The sequence below is a fragment of the Rhinoraja longicauda genome, chromosome 22, assembly GCF_053455715.1.
Source record: "Rhinoraja longicauda isolate Sanriku21f chromosome 22, sRhiLon1.1, whole genome shotgun sequence".
Classification (NCBI taxonomy): Eukaryota; Metazoa; Chordata; class Chondrichthyes; order Rajiformes; family Arhynchobatidae; genus Rhinoraja; species Rhinoraja longicauda.
In genome coordinates, this window is record NC_135974.1 from 35,926,731 (window position 1) to 35,944,857 (window position 18,127).

Genomic DNA, 18,127 nt, shown 5'->3' on the forward strand with positions numbered 1-18,127 from the left:
TGGGGCTAAAGGAATCAAGGGATACGGGGAAAAAGCAGGAACGGAGTACTGATTTTAGATGATCAGCCATGATCATATCGAATGGCGGTGCTGTCTCGAAGGGCCGAATGGCCTACTCCTGCACCTATGTTTCTAAGATTTGCAAATCTTTCAAATATCCAGCTATCCTGGAGAAGAAAGCTAATCTACAAGCAGGCATGATATTAAGTTATGTTCGTTCTGAGCATTTAGTTGCATTGTAACTAGCTTGCATGCAGGTTTATAGGTTAATTGGCTTCTGCAAATTGCCCCTCGTGTGTAGAGAGTGGATGGGAAAGCAGGATAACTAGTGTGAATCGGTGATCGATGGTCGATGTGGATTCGGTGGGCTGAAGGACCTGTTTCCATTCTGTATCTCTTTTAAGAAAAACTTCCAAAAAAATGAAGCATTTTCTTCATATTATAACAAATTCAGTCTCCACGGTTAATGTTTTATGTGTGAAATATTCGTCTCATTACTTATTTTGATTTGGAGTATTATGTCATTGATACTGAATTGTGAAATTGAACTGAATTGTCATATTTTTAGATCTAAAAACCGATGAAAAGGGAAATTGTATCCTGCCTGAGGCAGCAGGATCACTTCCCCAAGAAATTGATCCCAACAAAGAAAATGTTCTGCTCTTTACTTACTCTGTCCGCTGGGAGGTACGTATGTTGCTAGTGATCAATGATCCTAATGGAACCCTACTTGCAGTAGGACTTGTATCGTGATTACTGATTCAGTAAGAATGTTCAAGTGACATGGGCTGTGAACTCATGCATTCAAGAGAGAGCTAGATAGAGCTCTTAAGGATAGCGGAGTCAGGGGGTATGGGGAGAAGGCAGGAACGGGGTACTGATTGAGAATGATCAGCCATGATCACATTGAATGGCGGTGCTGGCTCGAAGGGCCAGATTCCTGCATCTATTGTCATCACAAATGCAGGGAAATACAACTTAAATTAAATACTATTGTGGAGAGGTGTAAAGCTAATGGTGGCATTGTTGTGAAAATGCATTTGGTGCATTCATGTCATTTGTGAAATGAAATCCGTTATCTTCATCCCTTCTGACCCACTGGCATGTTCATTGACTCTTAGCTGCTCTTTGAGATTTGTTGGCAAGCCACTCGGATGTATTCAAAGCAATTAGGATTAGGCAATGCAGTGAGGATCTAAATTATTTTTAGAAGAAAATATTTCTGCAGGAATTTCTTTAGGCAGAGGGTGGTGAATCTGTAGAATTATTTGCCACTGATGGCTATGGAAGCCAAGTCATCGGGTATTTTTAAAGCAGAGATAACAGGTTCTTGATTAGTAAGGGTGTCAAAGGTTACGAGGAGAAGGCAGGAGAATGAGGTTGAGAAGGAAAAATAGATCGCCCAGGATCGAATGGCATAGAAAACTTGATGGGCCGAATAGCCTAATTCTGCTCCTATTTCTTGTGGTCTTCTGCTGCATTAAAATGAGTCATTTGCGTTAAATAGGCTGATTCCAAACTTGGAGTGCTTGGGAGATTTCGTAGGGTTAAAGTTTGTCTTTAAAATCCAAGAAATATGAACGGCGAAACTGTGCAGTAATGATCTTTTATTTCTTTTCTGGTACACTAGAAAACATCTGCTTTTATTTGTATGTATGAACATATGTCAACATAACCTGCAAGTTGTCTTACGATGGACTTCTGTATCACTAGTCTGGCCTCGGGTCATGGCAAGAAGTTTCTTCAGACTATGCGATTGAACTTTTGCAAATTAAAATTGCTTAATAGCAAGTTAACATCCAAATCATGAACTTGTATTTTCAGGGTAGTCCTATTAAATGGGCATCTCGCTGGGACACCTACTTAACCATGAGTGATGTGCAGATACACTGGTTCTCCATTGTCAACTCCGTTGTTGTTGTTTTCTTTCTCTCTGGTGAGTTGATGATTGCTACATTTTTCATTTTGTGGAAAAGGAGTCGTCGCATCTAGATTATTAAACACTAACCTTGCAGGATGTTTCTAAAGGCAGCCAGAACTCAGTTATAAATGTAAGGTAATAACTAATAATATTAATGGTATTCAAGGGGAAAATAGTTTTTTTTATCAAAGGAATGGGTAAAATGTAGAACTAGCACAAGACATTTGAAGCAAAAGATGTGATTATGTATAATGGGATCTTAAATAAAAATAAACAACTTTTGAGTTGATTAGATGAAGAAGGGTTTAAAGGGGTTTATGTGCTACGTCGGTCAGTTGAGATGGGTAACTTGTTTCCATGTTCAGAAGACACCATCTCTACATGACAATTAAAATGCTGCCTTTAACATTCGGAAAAGCAGCGTATTGGTTTTGTGGATGTTTTATGACTACTGCATGCAAATATCTTGTGTAGAAAGGAACTGCAGATGCAGCTTTACACTGAAGATGGACACAAATAAAATTTAAAAAGATTACGATCTGGTGCTCATCAGTGGGGTCATGGTCCAAGGATAAGTAGGAGGAGGTGTCCGAGAGTTGGCGCCTGGCCTCACTCAGCGTGGTGGAGGTCAGATCGCCAGACTACCACGGCACCTCCCTTGTCAGCGGGTTTGATGATAATGTTTGTGTTGCTGCAGTATGAATATTTTAGTGTGTCAGTTGACTGTACCACAAGTGTCTTCTGCTGAATTGTCCGCGGGGGGGGCATGGGGGAAGAGAGAGGAAGTTTTTTTGCCTTCCATCACAGTGAGGGGGTGTTTGGAGTCACTGTGATGGATGTTTGTGTTGGGGTTGTGTGTCTTGTGTTCTTTTCTTTTGCTCTGTGACTGCTGGCAAATGAATTTTGTTCGGTATCGAATGACAATAAAGGTATTCTGTATTCTGTAATTAAATAAAATGCACAGCTTGCTATGGTGAAAATACAATTTTTTAAGCTGGAAAAGTTGCAGCTAGGTATTACATCTCTTACCGAAATGCAGTAAGACTCTGATAATCCACGATCAGTCATTTGGAAATCCGAATGGTTGATCGTCTGGTTCACCGAGTGATGTTTGCCGCTCTCCGTTCCCACTCACCAGGGGCCCCAAGGTCCTACGCTCTTTTTAACTTTATTAGATTCACTGGAAGATTTATCGTTCTATTGCGTAACCTCTGAAATTGAATTAAAAGGGTATTGGAGGATCAGGATGAATAATATCCAGTAGACCAGAGAACCTGCTAGTCAGGCACTACCAAAGTTCCCCGCATGCAGGGTTATCTGGGTTTTACTGTACTGAGACTACACTCAGACTCTCTCTCTTCTGGAATATTTCAGATTAACCCGTCCGTGTAATTTTAAAAGTGTGTTCTGTCCCGGCTAACCCGTCTGTTCTTCAAGGCTTTTCCGAGGAAAATTCTGGTGCCAAGACTGGCCGTCTGCCATGATGAATTTCAATTAACACAATGTCGTCTGTCAAAAAGCTCCAGCACCAACCGTGCTCGGGTCAGTTCAGGTCAGATGGCAGCAAATGTAACCGGCCACATACTCCCACAGCAGCCATTTCAAAGGCAGCACCAAGCAGTACACTGTATGCCTCCCCATTTAGCTCCAGTGGATGTAGTATAACTATCTACCATCCCCACGACTTTACTAAGATCAGTGTTAGCACCTCTTGAAAGTGGTTTCAAATACAGTCCAAAACGCAGCAGCCTGTTTGCACAGGAAATGTTGGTCTGTGAAATAAATGCTGCTGTTTACTAATATGTTTGCAGTTGACTCTAAATGCTGGAAGAAAAAATAGCAAAAACCGAGCTGGAGATAATGGGCCAAACACAGGCGGGTGGGACTAGTGTAGATGGGGCATGTTGGTCAGCATGGGTTTGTTGGGCCGAAGGGCCCGTTTCCACACGCTGTGACTCTATAAGCATTTTCTAACATTATTTTTTAAACGATCATTACCAAGGATATTTACATCACAGAAGGAAGTCTTAGAATGTAGAGATATGGATCATGTGCAGGCAGAGGTGATTAGTTTGACCTAACGTCATATTTAGCACTGATATTGTGGACCGAAGGGCCTGTGCTTCCACGGTACTAAATCCTCCACTAATCTTTCTTTGAGAATATAATCTTTTGAACTCTCTAATACTTCTGCAATTTAACTGATGCCAATGTCCCATAGATATTGAACTCTCCATCAAGGAATATAAGAAAATAACTGCAGATGCTGGTACAAATCGATTTATTCACAAAATGCTGGAGTAACTCAGCAGGTCAGGCAGCATCTCGGGAGAGAAGGAATGGGTGACGTTTCGGGTCGAGACCCTTCTTCAGACTGATGTCAGGGGGGCGGGACAAAGGAAGGATATAGGTGGAGACAGGAAGATAGAGGGAGATCTGGGAAGGAGGAGGGGAAGGGAGGGACAGAGGAGCTATCTGAAGTTGGAGAAGTCGATGTTCATACCACCGGGCTGCAAACTGCCCAGGCGAAATATGAGGTGCTGCTCCTCCAATTTCCGGCGGGCCTCACTATGGCACTGGAGGAGGCCCTTGACAGAAAGGTCAGACTGGGAATGGGAGGGGGAGTTAAAGTGCTCGGCCACCGGGAGATCAGTTTTGTTAATGCGGACCGAGCGCAGGTGTTCAGCGAAGCGATCGCCGAGCCTGCGCTTGGTTTCGCCGATGTAGATAAGTTGACATGTAGAGCAGCGGATGCAATAGATGAGGTTGGAGGAGGTACAGGTGAACCTTTGTCTCACCTGGAAAGACTGTTTGGGTCCTTGGATGGAGTTGAGGGGGGAGGTAAAGGGACAGGTGTTGCATCTTGTGCGGTTGCAGGGGAAAGTGCCCGGGGTTGGGGTGGTTTGGGTAGGAAGGGACGAGTGGACCAGGGAGTTACGGAGGGAACGGTCTCTGCGGAACGCAGAGAGGGGAGAGGATGGGAAGATATGGCCAGTGGTGGGGTCCCGTTGTAGGTGAGGACGAGGGGGATTCTGTCCTTGTTGCGAGTGGGGGGAGGGGGAGCAAGAGCGGAGTTGCGGGATGTAGAAGAGACCCTAGTGAGAGCCTCATCTATAATGGAGGAGGGGAAGCCCCGTTTTCTGAAGAACAAGGACATCTCGGAAGCCCTAGTGTGAAACACCTCATCCCGGGCGCAGATGCGGCGTAGACAGAGGAATTGGGAGTAGGGGATAGACTTTTTGCAGGGGACCGGGTGGGAAGAAGTGTAGTCCAGATAGCTGTGCGAGTCGGTGGGTTTGTAGTAAATGTCCGTCACTAGTCTGTCTCCTGTGATGGAGATGGTGAGGTCCAGAAACGGGAGGGATATGTCAGAGATAGTCCAGGTATATTTAAGGGCAGGATGGAAATTGGAGGTGAAGTGTATGAAGTCAGTGAGTTCTGCATGGGTGCAACAGGTAGCACCAATGCAGTCGTCAATGTAGCGGAGGTAGAGTTCGGGGATGGGGCCAGTGTACGTCTGGAACAGGGATTGTTCGACGTACCCGACAAAGACGCAGGCGTAGCTAGGGCACATGCGAGTGCCCATAGCTACGCCTCTGGTTTGGAGGAAGTGGGAGGAGTCAAATGAGAAGTTGTTGAGGGTAAGAACCAGCTCTGCTAGGCGGAGGAGAGTGTTGGTCGATGGGGATTGGCTGGTTCTGCGGTCGAGGAAGAAACGGAGGGCTTCGAGACCATCCTTGTGGGGGATGGAAGTGTAGAGTGACTGGACATCCATGGTGAAGATGAGGGGGTGGGGGCCTGGGAACCGGAAGTTATCCAGGAGATGGAGAGCGTGTGAGGTGTCTTGGACGTAGGTGGGGAGGGATTTAACCAGAGGGGATAGGATGGAGTCGAGGTAGGTAGAGATAAGTTCGGTGGGGCATGAGCAGGCAGAGACAATGGGTCTGCCGGGACAGTTGTGTTTGGATTTTGGGTAGGAGGTAGAATCGGGCCGTGCGGGGCTGGGGAACTATGAGATTGGAGGCACTGGGGGGTAAATCGCCGGAGATGATGAGGTCAGTGATGGTGCTGCTGATAAAGGTCTGGTGTTTATCGGTGGGGTCATGGTCCAGGGATAGGTAGGAAGAGGTGTCTGATAGTTGTCGTCTGGCCTCGATCCGGTAGAGGTCAGCACGCCAGACTACCACAGCCCCTCCCTTGTCAGCGGGTTTAATGATTAAGTCCGGGTTGTTGCGGAGTGAGTGGAGGGCTGCACGTTCAGGAGGGGAGAGGTTGGAATTAGTCAGGGGAGTGGAGAATTTGAGGCGGCTGATGTCACGCCGGCAGTTTGAGATAAAAAGTTCTAGTGAGTGTAGTTGGCCACACGGGGGGGTCCAAGAGGAGGGGGTCCATTGGAGACGGGAGAAGGGGTCATCAGTGGGGTCATCCCCCTCGTCCTCACCTTCCACCCCACCAGCCAGCGGATCCAACATATCATCCACCAACATTTCCATCATCCACCAACATTTCCGTCACCTACAACGGGACCCCACCACTGGCCATATCTTCCCATCCCCTCCCCTCTCTGCGTTCCGCAGAGACCGTTCCCTCCGTAACTCCCTGGTCCACTCGTCCCTTCCTACCCAAATCACCCCAACCCCGGGCACTTTCCCCTGCAACCGCACAAGATGCAACACCTGTCCCTTTACCTCCCCCCTCAACTCCATCCAAGGACCCAAACAGTCTTTCCAGGTGAGACAAAGGTTCACCTGTACCTCCTCCAACCTCATCTATTGCATCCGCTGCTCTAGATGTCAACTTATCTACATCGGCGAAACCAAGCGCAGGCTCGGCGATCGCTTCGCTGAACACCTGCGCTCGGTCCGCATTAACGCAACTGATCTCCCGGTGGCCGAGCACTTTAACTCCCCCTCCCATTCCCAGTCTGACCTTTCTGTCATGGGCCTCCTCCAGTGCCATAGTGAGGCCCGCCAGAAATTGGAGGAGCAGCACCTCATATTTCGCCTGGGCAGTTTGCAGCCCGGTGGTATGAACGTCGACTTCTCCAACTTTAGATAGCTCCTCTGTCCCTCCCTTCCCCTCCTCCTTCCCAGATCTCTCTCCATCAAGGACAACTGGTCCTGCCTGTTCACCCTCTCTAAGCCCTCTCTATACCCTCTCAGGTATGTAGGTTAATTGGCTGGGTAAATGTAAAAAATTGTCCCTAGTGGGTGTAGGATAGTGTTAATGTACGGGGATCGCTGGGCGGCACGGACTTGGAGGGCCGAAAAGGCCTGTTTCCGGCTGTATATATATGATATGATATGATAAGCTCCGTAGTTGTTTACATTTCGATATCCCTTCAGTCACCTTTGTAGCGAGCCAGTGAACACCAATCTAATCGGTCTCCCCTCGTAATTATAGTCCTTTTGTTCTGGCAACATTATTCATAAATTAGCTTTGCATTCGGTCTTGTGTAATCATTTCCTTCTATCTTGTACAATGACTAGAATTCCTTGCCGTTTTCTGGCAATGGACAATGGTTGTTTGGTATTGGTGTTGCATGATTAGTTCTGATTATACTCTGTCTTTAGCAGGCCATCTCTCTATCTTGCTGCCTTCAGGAAATCCTGGACACACATGCAAGATATCTTGGCTCCTCTGCACTTAGTATCCTACCATTTATCTTGTATTCTTTTGCCTTGCACTACCTCATACCGATATGGATTGAATTCTGGTTGCACTTCCCTGACCTCCCAGGTTCAAGCTCAGCTTCTTTTCTGCAACCATCAGGCTCATGAAGCACTCTGCACCACATGGATCACAGCCCTACCTCAGCAACAATCTCTGGGGACTTGGCTTTGGCTGTACTGTGTCAGTTTAGTGCACTAGTGTCATCTGATTACCTCATATTATGGATGGTTAATTTATTAGATTATTGTACACTTGTTTGTTTCATTATTACGTTAATGGTCCTGTAATAGCTGCAGCAAGTAACAATTTCATTGTACTATTCCAGGTTTGTATGACAATTAAACACACTTGGCTCTTGACAGTTGACTTGTGGAACATACCTAACCCATTGTGGAACATACCCAACCCATTGCTATCTCCCTGCACCCCTGGATTTACATTCTTACTCTCAAACGTGCTAATGTTGGTGTTATTGGCCATGCTGCACATAGGCCTCTGGACATTTAACCTTTGCTTGCTCCCACTGAGCCACTTTTAATCCAATTTTTCCTTGAATGCCAAAGGTCTCTTCTTTCTCAAACAATCCGCTACATTGAGCCCCTTACTTAAGTCCACATAGACCATATTAAACATGGTAACCTTCACCACCTACCCTCAAATCCTCAAAATTCTAGGACATTTTTCAGACATGACAATCTGTCCCTTAACAAACCTCAACACTGGCCTGTAGTCACGGTCTACATATTCCTCCTGTAACTGTACCACAACTCCAGCAAATTGTCTATCTCCAAAGAGAGTTATAAAATAATTGTTAGAGCCTGCGCTGATTCCTTTATTTTTGGAGCCTGGTATATTTGCTTTTTAAAGATGCATTATACTTCCATAAAGCCTGTGTTATAACTTTTTCTTCTTTCCTCAGGAATTCTTAGCATGATCATCATTCGAACCCTCAGGAAGGACATAGCGAACTATAACAGAGAAGATGACATTGTATGTATTTTGTCCAGTGACGTTAAGTAGAATATGATGGGAATAGGAATTTCATTTTAAGTAAATTCTTGTCTTGCCTTGATATTGGTTTAAACTTTCAGGTTGCTCATTGCATTCTTGATAAAGTGTTTTTGCATTCAAAAGATTTTCATATGGTACACTGCATTTTTGAAGCAGAAATTCTTCTAGTTTGCTTACCATTTTTAACAACCAACTTAGACCAATAGCTTGCTGCCACTAACTTAAATATTACAAGCCAATTCACCACCCATGTTCTTTTAAAACCTTTACCTTTCACCTACAAAGATCCACAACAAAATACAAGCACATGATAATATTAAAAGTTCCGAAAGCTAAAAAGAGCAAAACAAGTAGTTAGACACAAAATGCTGGAGTATCTCAGCAGGACAGGCAGCATCTCTGGAGGGAAGGAATGGGTGACGTTTCGGGTCGAGACCCTTCTTCAGGGTCGACCCGAAAAGTCATCCATTCCTTCTCTCCAGAGATGCTGCCTGACCCGCTGAGTTACTCCAGCATTTTGTGTCTATCTTCGATTTAAACCTGCATCTGCAGTTCTTTCCTCCACAGCACAAGCAGTAAATTCATCAGCCCATTTTCTATTCAAGCATATGCCTCGCAGTTTGCCTTTTCCTTGGATAATTTTCCTGGACCTCAGTTCTGATACTGTTGGGATTGTTAGACTAAACCTCTTTGGGTCAGTGAAAAGTCACCCAACTGAGATGCTATTTCATTTCCTTTCAACAGACACTGTTTGATTCATTGAGGATTTCTACCAATATTTCGTTTTTATTTTAGATTTTGGTTATCTGCACGATTTAACTTTTTTTAATTAAGTCACCACGCTGGGTATATATTTTTGTTGACATGAGTTATTTTCTATTTCTGTCCACTAATTTGAGGTTCTTTCATGTGCCTAGTTTAGTTTATTATAGCTTATTAATGGCACGTGTACCGAGGTTTGCATGCTATCCAGTCAAGCAAAAGTTTGTACATGAATAGAATCAAGCAGTCCGCAATGCTGAACCGGTTACTTTTTATTTAGGAGAAGGCATACCAGGGACCAACTTGATTTCATGCTATATTTAGGATGGTACAGTAGTGTATCAGCAATAGCAGTTGCCTCGGTGTCAGAGATCCGAGTTCAATCCTGACATCAGTTGCCGTGTGAATGGAGTTTGTACGTTCTCCCTGTGACCACATGGGTTTTCTTCGGGTGCTCCAGTTTCTTCCCATATCCCAAAGACGTACGGGTTTGAAGGTTAATTGGCCGCTGTAGAAGTGCCCCTGATGTGCTGGGAGCGGATGTAAAAGTAGGATAGCATCGAGCGAGTGTGTACAGGTGATTGATGGTCATCGTGGACCAAAGGGCCTGATTCCACGCTGTGTCTTTCAATTCAAATGATGTTTTGGGTTATGTGAATGTGCAGAGTGCCATTATTAATAAGAGACTTTAAATGTCATGTTCTCAGGAAGACACAATGGAGGAATCTGGTTGGAAGCTGGTCCATGGAGATGTCTTCAGGCCACCACGCTACCCCATGATTCTCAGCTCTCTCCTTGGCTCCGGCATCCAGTTGTTCTGCATGATACTAATCGTAATCAGTGAGTATTTCAAATCACTACTTTTTCGAGGTGTAAGCACCTGTGATTTTTTTTTAAAAGACACAAGATGTTGGAGTAACTCAGGGGACAGGCAGCATCTCTAAAGAACATGGATAGCTGACATCTTCGGACACTTCTGCACTTAATAACTGAGTTCCTAGGCCCCCATTGCCTCATCTCTATAATGGATATCCCGTCTCTTTACACCTTCATTCCCCACCAGGAAGGTCTCAGGGCCCTCCGAGTTCTTCCTTTTATCGGAGATCCAATCAGTTCTTACCCTCTCCTCTGCCTGGCGGAACTTGTCCACACCTTCATAGTGGATGTGGGGAGGATGTTTCCAGTAGTGGGAAGATTTAGGACCCGAGGGCACAGCCTCAGATTAAAAGGACGTACTTTAGAATGGAGATGAGGAGGAATCTCATTAGCCAGAGGGTGGTGAATCTGTGGGATTCATTGCCATAGATGGCGGTGGAGTCAAAGTCATGGCATATTTTTAAAGCAGAAATTGATGGGTTCTTGATTAGTAAGGGGACAAAGATTACAGGGAGACGGCAGGAGAATGGGGTTGAGAGGGGAAAATAGATCATCCGTGATCAAATGGTGGAGCAGACTTGATGGGCCAAATGGCATCATTCTGTTCCTATGTCTTGTGAACTTCTCCTTTGACTCCTCACTTTAAACTGCTGAGTTACTCCAGCACAGTGTGTCTTTTGTTTTTGTAACCCAGCATCTGGGGTTCCTTGTTTCTGGGATTTGTGAAGCTTTTGTGAAATACATCCCATGTGTTTATTTTCAGTTGTTGCCATGCTGGGAATGCTGTCTCCATCCAGCAGAGGGGCACTAATGACCACTGCTTGCTTTCTCTTCATGTTCATGGGGTATGTTAACTGGAAATACTTTTTTTTTCATTCATTTGTCCTATTGAACATGAAGCATTTGTTGACACAAGAGATTGCCAATGCTGGGATCTTGCGCAAACCAAAACGATGTGCTGGAGGAACTCAGTGGGTCAGGCAGCATCTGTGAAGGGGATGGACAGACAACCATTTCAAGATGGGACCCTTCTTAAGAGATGTCAGTCAGAAGAAGTGTCCCACCTGAAACGTCACCTGTCCATTTCCCTCCACAGAGGCTGCCTGACCCGCTGAGATCCTCCAGCAGTGTTTTCCCCCTTTGTTGTTTTTGTACAACAGCAGATTATCATGCAGACGTGTTCACTCAGCTCCCTCCTCTTTGTCGCAGCTGCACTGGACAAAGGTTTTTCACTTTCAGTTGCCGTATGTGAAGCTGGCTTTAAAACGTCTATTCCTGAAGCCTGTCGGCGATGTTTGAGCTTCATGTATTTCATCCATTGGATTGTCTGGCCTGTGCTCAACACAGCAGAGAGTGGGCATGAAAAAATGCATTAATCATGATTCAGGAAGACAGTTCCGAGGTATCTGTTTGGAACGTCCCATCGTTGGAGCAGTTAGGACGGGGTGGAGGAGTTGATAAAATGGAAATGGAATGGCAGATAGTGGTGGTGCAGACAGATACGACAGTAGCATTTATGAGGCTTCTGGACAGGCACATGGATAAGCAGAGAATGGAGCACATGCAGGCAGAGGAGATAAGACCCGGTATGATGTTGGGCATGGACATTGTGAGCCGATGGGCCTGTCCCTGTGCTGCACTGCACTGCACTATGTTCTCATGCAATGCTAGCAGCACGGGTGGAATTGTGAGGTTGTTGTGAGGCATGTTTGCTGTCCAGTGGGATGCAGCAGGTTCTTATAGAGTCATAGAGCATGGAAACATGCCCTTCGACCCAACTTGCCCACTCTGACCAACGCGGCCCATAACCCTCGAAACCTATCCTACCCATTCATCTGTCCACGTCTTTGAAATGTTATGTTTGTACCTGCCTCAACGACCTCCTCGTTCCAGCCCGTTCCATTACCCCACCACCGTTTGTAAAAAAATGATGTTACCCCTCAGGTTCCTATTAAATCTTTTCCCCCCCTCAGCTTAAATCTCTTTGAGGAGATTGTATTCACGGTTATTAAGTTGAACAATAAATCTGTCTTCCTTTCCCCTCAGGTTATTTGGTGGTTATTTTGCAGGCCGTTTATATCGTACTCTGAAAGGCCATCGGTGGAGGAAAGGTGCTTTTTGCGTACGTACATTTGTACAGTTTTATGTGAACCAAATGCTGCAAACATTTCAGTTCGTTTTCGGCACACTTTAGCCCGTGTACATTTCCAATGAAAAGGATATTTTTTAACATTGTCTAATTTTAATTTAAAGATAGATCGAACATCAGGAGTAGATATTGCAGGGTTTAGCTTTCACTGTTGAAACTTGCGGATAATGCTCCGCAGTAGAAACTAGGCTCCAGGCAACTAGTTTGCAGTAAAGTGTGATGTGAGGAGAAAATTATCACCATGATAATCAAATGGCAAGTGTTAACTTGCCAGAATTGTTTAATAAAAAATAATTGTTTTGGGAGAAGTGTCGTTAATTGAACACTAATGGCTAATGTATGAATGAATAGTGGCTGTAAAATGCTTTAAAGTATTTCGCAAGTGATTCTACATTTTTTGTTACTCTCCAAAAATCCCAGTAAATTATTCATTATAATTTGATTTTAAAGTTACAGTCAATGCATTTTTTTTAAAGTATTGGAGATATAGGGGCATTTTCTTTTTCTTAGCAGGCACCAGGACTGGAGTGCATTGTACAAAAATAGAGTAATCTAACTGCAGAATTAGTTTAGGTTATTGTCACAGTGAAAAGCTTTTGTGCATGCTAACCAGTCAGCGAAAAGACAATACATGATTACAATTGAACCGTCCACAGCGTAGAGATACATGATAAAGGGGATAACGATGAGTGCAAGATAAAGCCAGTAAAATCCGATCAAAGAGTCCGAGGGTCTCCTGTAAGGTAGATACTGGTTCAGGACTGCTCTCTAGGTGTTGGTATGATGGTTCATTTGCTTGATAACAGCTGAGAAAAAATTTGTCCCTGAATATGAAAGTGTGCTTTTCACACTTCTGTACTTTTGGCCCGATGGGAGAGAGGAGAACTTCAATGAAACGTGTTGCGTAAGAACTTGGTCAGAAGCTTTACTGGAAAGCGACTCTTGTCAGTGAAGCAGCAAAATGAAAATTGTCCAATTTGTCCTCTTTGTTCTACAACAAAATGTTAAGTATTTTCTATTCGGTTTGATTTCTTGGCTAGGAATGGTGCTTAAGGAATGGATTTCAAATGACCCTAGTACTTTGTGTAGTATTACTGCTTCTGGGAAGAGTAACTGCAGCACCAACCTTTGGGGGGGGGTATGTCAATGAACTCAAAGGATTAATCTCAGCTGAGTGAAGCAGCAAGTGAGTGTAACAAATGTGGCAGTATTGTTTGTAGGAAAGAACTGCAGATGCTGGTTTAAATTGAAGGTAGACACAAAAAGCTGGAGGAACAACAGGTCAGGCAGCATCTCTGGAGAGGAGGAATAGGGTGACATTTTGTGTGTGAAGAAGGATCTCGACCCGAAACGTCACCCATTCCTTCTCTCCAGAGATGCTGCCTGACCCGCTGAGTTACTCCAGCTTTTTGTGTCTACCTGGCAGTATTGTTTGCCACACTGCACCAAAGCAATGCTGAGCATTGTTAAGCTGAAGGTTTTCCTGCCTACCCATAGCTTACGCATGTGTTTTCCTCTCTGCAGACTGCTACTCTGTATCCCGGCATCGTGTTTGGACTTTGTTTTGTCCTCAATTGTTTTATTTGGGGAAAACATTCATCGGGAGCTGTAAGTATTGATATGGTTTGATCGTCATATGATCTATTTTTGCTATTTTGTGCCACTGCTGTACTCCAGGATTGTCTTTGAGAGGTTTATGGCCAGCTGTTTAATTGTGAAAAGTCCACAAGCCTAAAAACAGTATACAGGTGCTCCTCAACTTACGATGGATGGGGTCACGTTCCGATAAACCCGTCGTAAATCCAAAATATCGCAAGTTGAAAATGCATTTAATACACCTAACCTACCGAACATCAGGGCTGTGGCAGCTCCCAACTGTGGCTGTGGCTCGCTGCCCTTGTCCAGCATCACCAGAGAGTATCGTACCGCGTGAGACACTGCCAGTCCGAGCAGCGGACAGGTCTGCCAGCCCGGGAAAAGATCAGAATTCAAAGTACGGTTTCTAATGAACGTGTATCGCTTTTGCACCATCATAAAGTCGAAATATCGTAAGTCGAAGCATCGTAAGTTGAGGAGCATCTGTACATCCTTGTATCTCTATACATTCTCGCAGGTTTGCCCGTTGACCCTGGCTTCTCCCCCCCCCCCCTCCCCTCCCCTCATGACACTATGACTATAAATGTTACTGTCCAAACAAAATGTTGATCTCTAGACTACTTGTACAATATGGATATGATAATATTTGAATAGCAGAATAATGATGTGGATTGAGATACACTGGATGAGGATCATCCTATGTTCTCACTTATGGCTTTGTTTTGCTTGATGATCATTTGTGTGTGTTTCTGATCTACCTACAATAAAATTGCTTCAGTGTCTTCCAGTTGGATGTTGTAAACTCTAATTGTTGAATTACAGTAAGAAGGTCATAGCATGGCTTCATAAGGTTCAATGTGTAGGAACAAAACTGCAGATGCTGGTGTAAATCGAAGGTAGAACAAAATGCTGGAGTAACTCAGCGAGCAGGTCAGACAGCATCTCGGGAGAGAAGGAATGGGTGACGTTTTGGGTCAAGACCCTTCTTCAGACTGATGTCAGTGGAGGGGGCGGGACCCGCTGAGCTACTCCAGCATTTAGTTCAACCTTCATAAGGTTCCAGTTTGTAATATGATCTGTTTTGATTCACTTGAGGTTTGGCAAAACCTTTGGTAACAATGCAGTTTGGTATTTTTGTTTGGCAGGTTCCCTTCCCGACAATGTTGGCTCTACTCTGTATGTGGTTTGGCATCTCCCTCCCCCTCGTCTACCTCGGCTATTACTTTGGTTTTCGAAAGCAGCCTTATGACAACCCTGTGCGCACCAATCAAATACCACGGCAAGTCCCCGAGCAGAGATGGTACATGAACAAATTTGTTGGGTAAGTTGTGGTTTGGGACCACATTTGAGACGTGATTAAACTCTGTAATGATGACCGTTTTCAACCTTTGTCGATTTTGTGCCACCTGCATTTTGGTGAAATTTTAATTTGACTGTGCCTGGATTATTTCCTTGCATCAAGCATGTAAATGTAATGAGACAGTGTTTGCGATGGGCAGTGCTCCCAGTACAACCTGACAATTCCTGGCACAAATGTCCTCTTTTCTAATTGGTGTCTGGCCTTGATTTGATGCCGCCCGGCCTCTAGTCACTGGCATCATCAATCTGGCAAAGTAACTCATCCGATTCAACAAATCAGGACGTTTATAGCAATACACTTTCCAAATATGATTGCAGAACACTAATTAAAGATTGGGACATTTGCACATAAAGAAAGGCTGAAATACAATGATTTTTTTTTACATTTCAAGCTAATTATTTTAAAACAAAAAGTGATGGAATTGCAGTAAATTAGTAGTTTTGAGGACCAGATATTTGCTAGAGTCATGTTGTAGGCAGTATCGCCTCCCGGTGTTATTTCTACATGACCCCAGCTTCATCTTTAAGGTGTGCCCTTGCCCTGCATTATGGATCTGACAATGTTTTTTTGTCTACTCAATTATCATGACTCAAAGTTCTAAACTCAAAGGAGTACAAATCAGCATTGTGCAACCTCCCCTTGCATCTTCTCCCTGTAGTCGCTATCAACATTGTGATGAATTTACACTGTACCATCTTCCGAGGTCAATGGATTGGAAAACTGAACAAGAACTGTTTGCACCTGCCCAATTTTGGAAGATTATTTTTGGGAAGATTCATTTTGCCAACTCGTTTTCACACCTTAACCTTCCATATCTCTGTGCCCCCCTCTCCCCTGACTCAGCCTGAAGAAGAGTCTTGACCCGAAACGTCGCCCATTCCTTCTATCCAGAGATGCTGCTTGTCCCGCTGAGCATTTTACTCCCGCATTTTGTGTCTATCATCCGTGTAAACCAGCATCTGCAGTTCCTTCCGAAGGTGGACACAAAATGCTGGAGTAACTCGGCGGGACAGGCAGCATCTCTGCAGAGAAGGAATGGGTGACGTTTCGGATTGAGACCCTTCTTCAGACAGTTCCTTCCTACACATGAACTTCCCCTACATTAGAAATGGCTGCTTGCAAAGAGAGCTGTAGTTGGTATTTCAAATGTAGAGTCATCGAGTGATACAGTGTGGAAACAGGCCCTTCGGCACAACTTGCCCACACTGGCCAACATGTCCCAGCTACACTTGTCCCACCTGCCTGCGTTTGGCCCATATCCCTCCAAACGTGTCCTATCCATGTACCTATCTAACTGTTTCTTAAAGGTAGGGATAGTCCCAGCCTCAACTACCTCCTCTGATAGCTTGTTCAGTACCAGCCTGAGATTATTATGCCACAGGAACTGAAATGTGGAGGATTGGAGTTCAATGCCAGATAAAGATTTTGGGATTTTTTTTTAAACTTGTTTTTCCAAAAAGTTTGTGTTCAGATGCAGGCTGCATGTTACAATCCTTGTGGAATTTACTTCGTGTTTTCTCTGGATTTAGGCTTCAATGGCAAGATTGGCATTTATGTCCGTGTTAAATGCCGTGTGAAGGTAGTTGTGGCCTTTCTAACAGTTTAATAAGCAAGCTGGAAATGCTCAGCAGTTAATGTGTTTGCTTCGTAAATGCTGACTTACCTGTTTTAATACTTCTAACATGTTCACATTTTATTGCAGATTTCAGTTTTTGTTTCAGATTTTTAGATGATTTTATAAATTTATTTCTTGATCTGTCTATTTGAACGTTATACAAACTCGAGTCACCCAAACATCATTGTCATCTGTTTTTCTCCACATTGGCTAACTAATTCAAGCTCCCTCTTTTGTTTTTCCACACTCTTTGCGCAACTATCTAATTATTATTTTTTAATCTTTGTAAACTCTGCTTCAACAATGGTTGATGGCAGACTTCAAGCAGCCATTGCATGCAAAGGATATGCAACAAAATACTAAACATGACTACGTTCATTTTCTTGACCTTGCTGTGTCCCAAATATTATGGTGCCCTGAAATGGGGGGACTATGTGTAAACATTGCTGTAATTTATATATGGTGAAACCAAAATGTATAAAAATGGTCTTTACTAAAATCTGACAATGTGCACTTTAACCACATGTGATTTTTTTTCTATTACAAATCTCAAATTGTGGAGTACAGCGGCAAATAACTAAAGGGTCTTTGTCCCAAACGTTATGGAGGGCACTGTAATATAGGTCCCAGCAGGTCCAGGGAACTGATTCAATTCATGTTCTTCAGGAGATCCAACAGGTTCTCCTCCTTCACACCAACATGCCCCATTGTCACATCTAAAAATGTACTCAATCAAACTAAGGTATTTTGTGCCTTATCTAACTATAATGTTTGATGTTTGCAGAATTCTTATGGCTGGTATCCTTCCATTTGGTGCCATGTTTATCGAATTGTTCTTTATTTTTAGCGTAAGTAAATCCTAAATTTTAGTTCATACTAGACACTGGTTATGTGATATTTTCTTTTCCTCCTTTCCATTCTTTAGATTTTCAAGTTTTTTAACTAATGAAAAGATATATACTTGCAGTCCCCAAAGATATGCAATTAAATATTCAGTTTAATGGTTTGTAGGAAGACAATCATTTAGTGATATTTTATGCATCTGTCCTGGGGTATTATCTATGCGCAAAGGCATGAAAACAGTTCTCATTGCAATAATCGAACTCCTCCAATTTAGTGAACCTCTTTATCTCCTCTTTGCTCTTTGTAAATGGAATCCTTAAT

The 18,127-nt window shown here is 43.8% G+C and overlaps 1 protein-coding gene across 2 annotated transcripts in view; it reads left to right on the top strand.

The window, feature by feature from the left end:
* Nucleotides 1–18,127, top strand: part of tm9sf4 (transmembrane 9 superfamily protein member 4) — a 45,412-nt gene that overhangs the window by 21,717 nt on the left and 5,568 nt on the right. For both annotated transcript variants that reach the window (XM_078419150.1, XM_078419151.1), the window contains exons 7-15: nucleotides 569–687; nucleotides 1,825–1,936; nucleotides 8,514–8,584; nucleotides 10,075–10,207; nucleotides 11,007–11,088; nucleotides 12,290–12,365; nucleotides 13,917–14,000; nucleotides 15,134–15,309; nucleotides 17,748–17,811. In XM_078419150.1, the coding sequence (XP_078275276.1) occupies nucleotides 569–687; nucleotides 1,825–1,936; nucleotides 8,514–8,584; nucleotides 10,075–10,207; nucleotides 11,007–11,088; nucleotides 12,290–12,365; nucleotides 13,917–14,000; nucleotides 15,134–15,309; nucleotides 17,748–17,811 (917 nt within the window). The remainder of the gene's footprint in view (nucleotides 1–568; nucleotides 688–1,824; nucleotides 1,937–8,513; nucleotides 8,585–10,074; nucleotides 10,208–11,006; nucleotides 11,089–12,289; nucleotides 12,366–13,916; nucleotides 14,001–15,133; nucleotides 15,310–17,747; nucleotides 17,812–18,127) is intronic.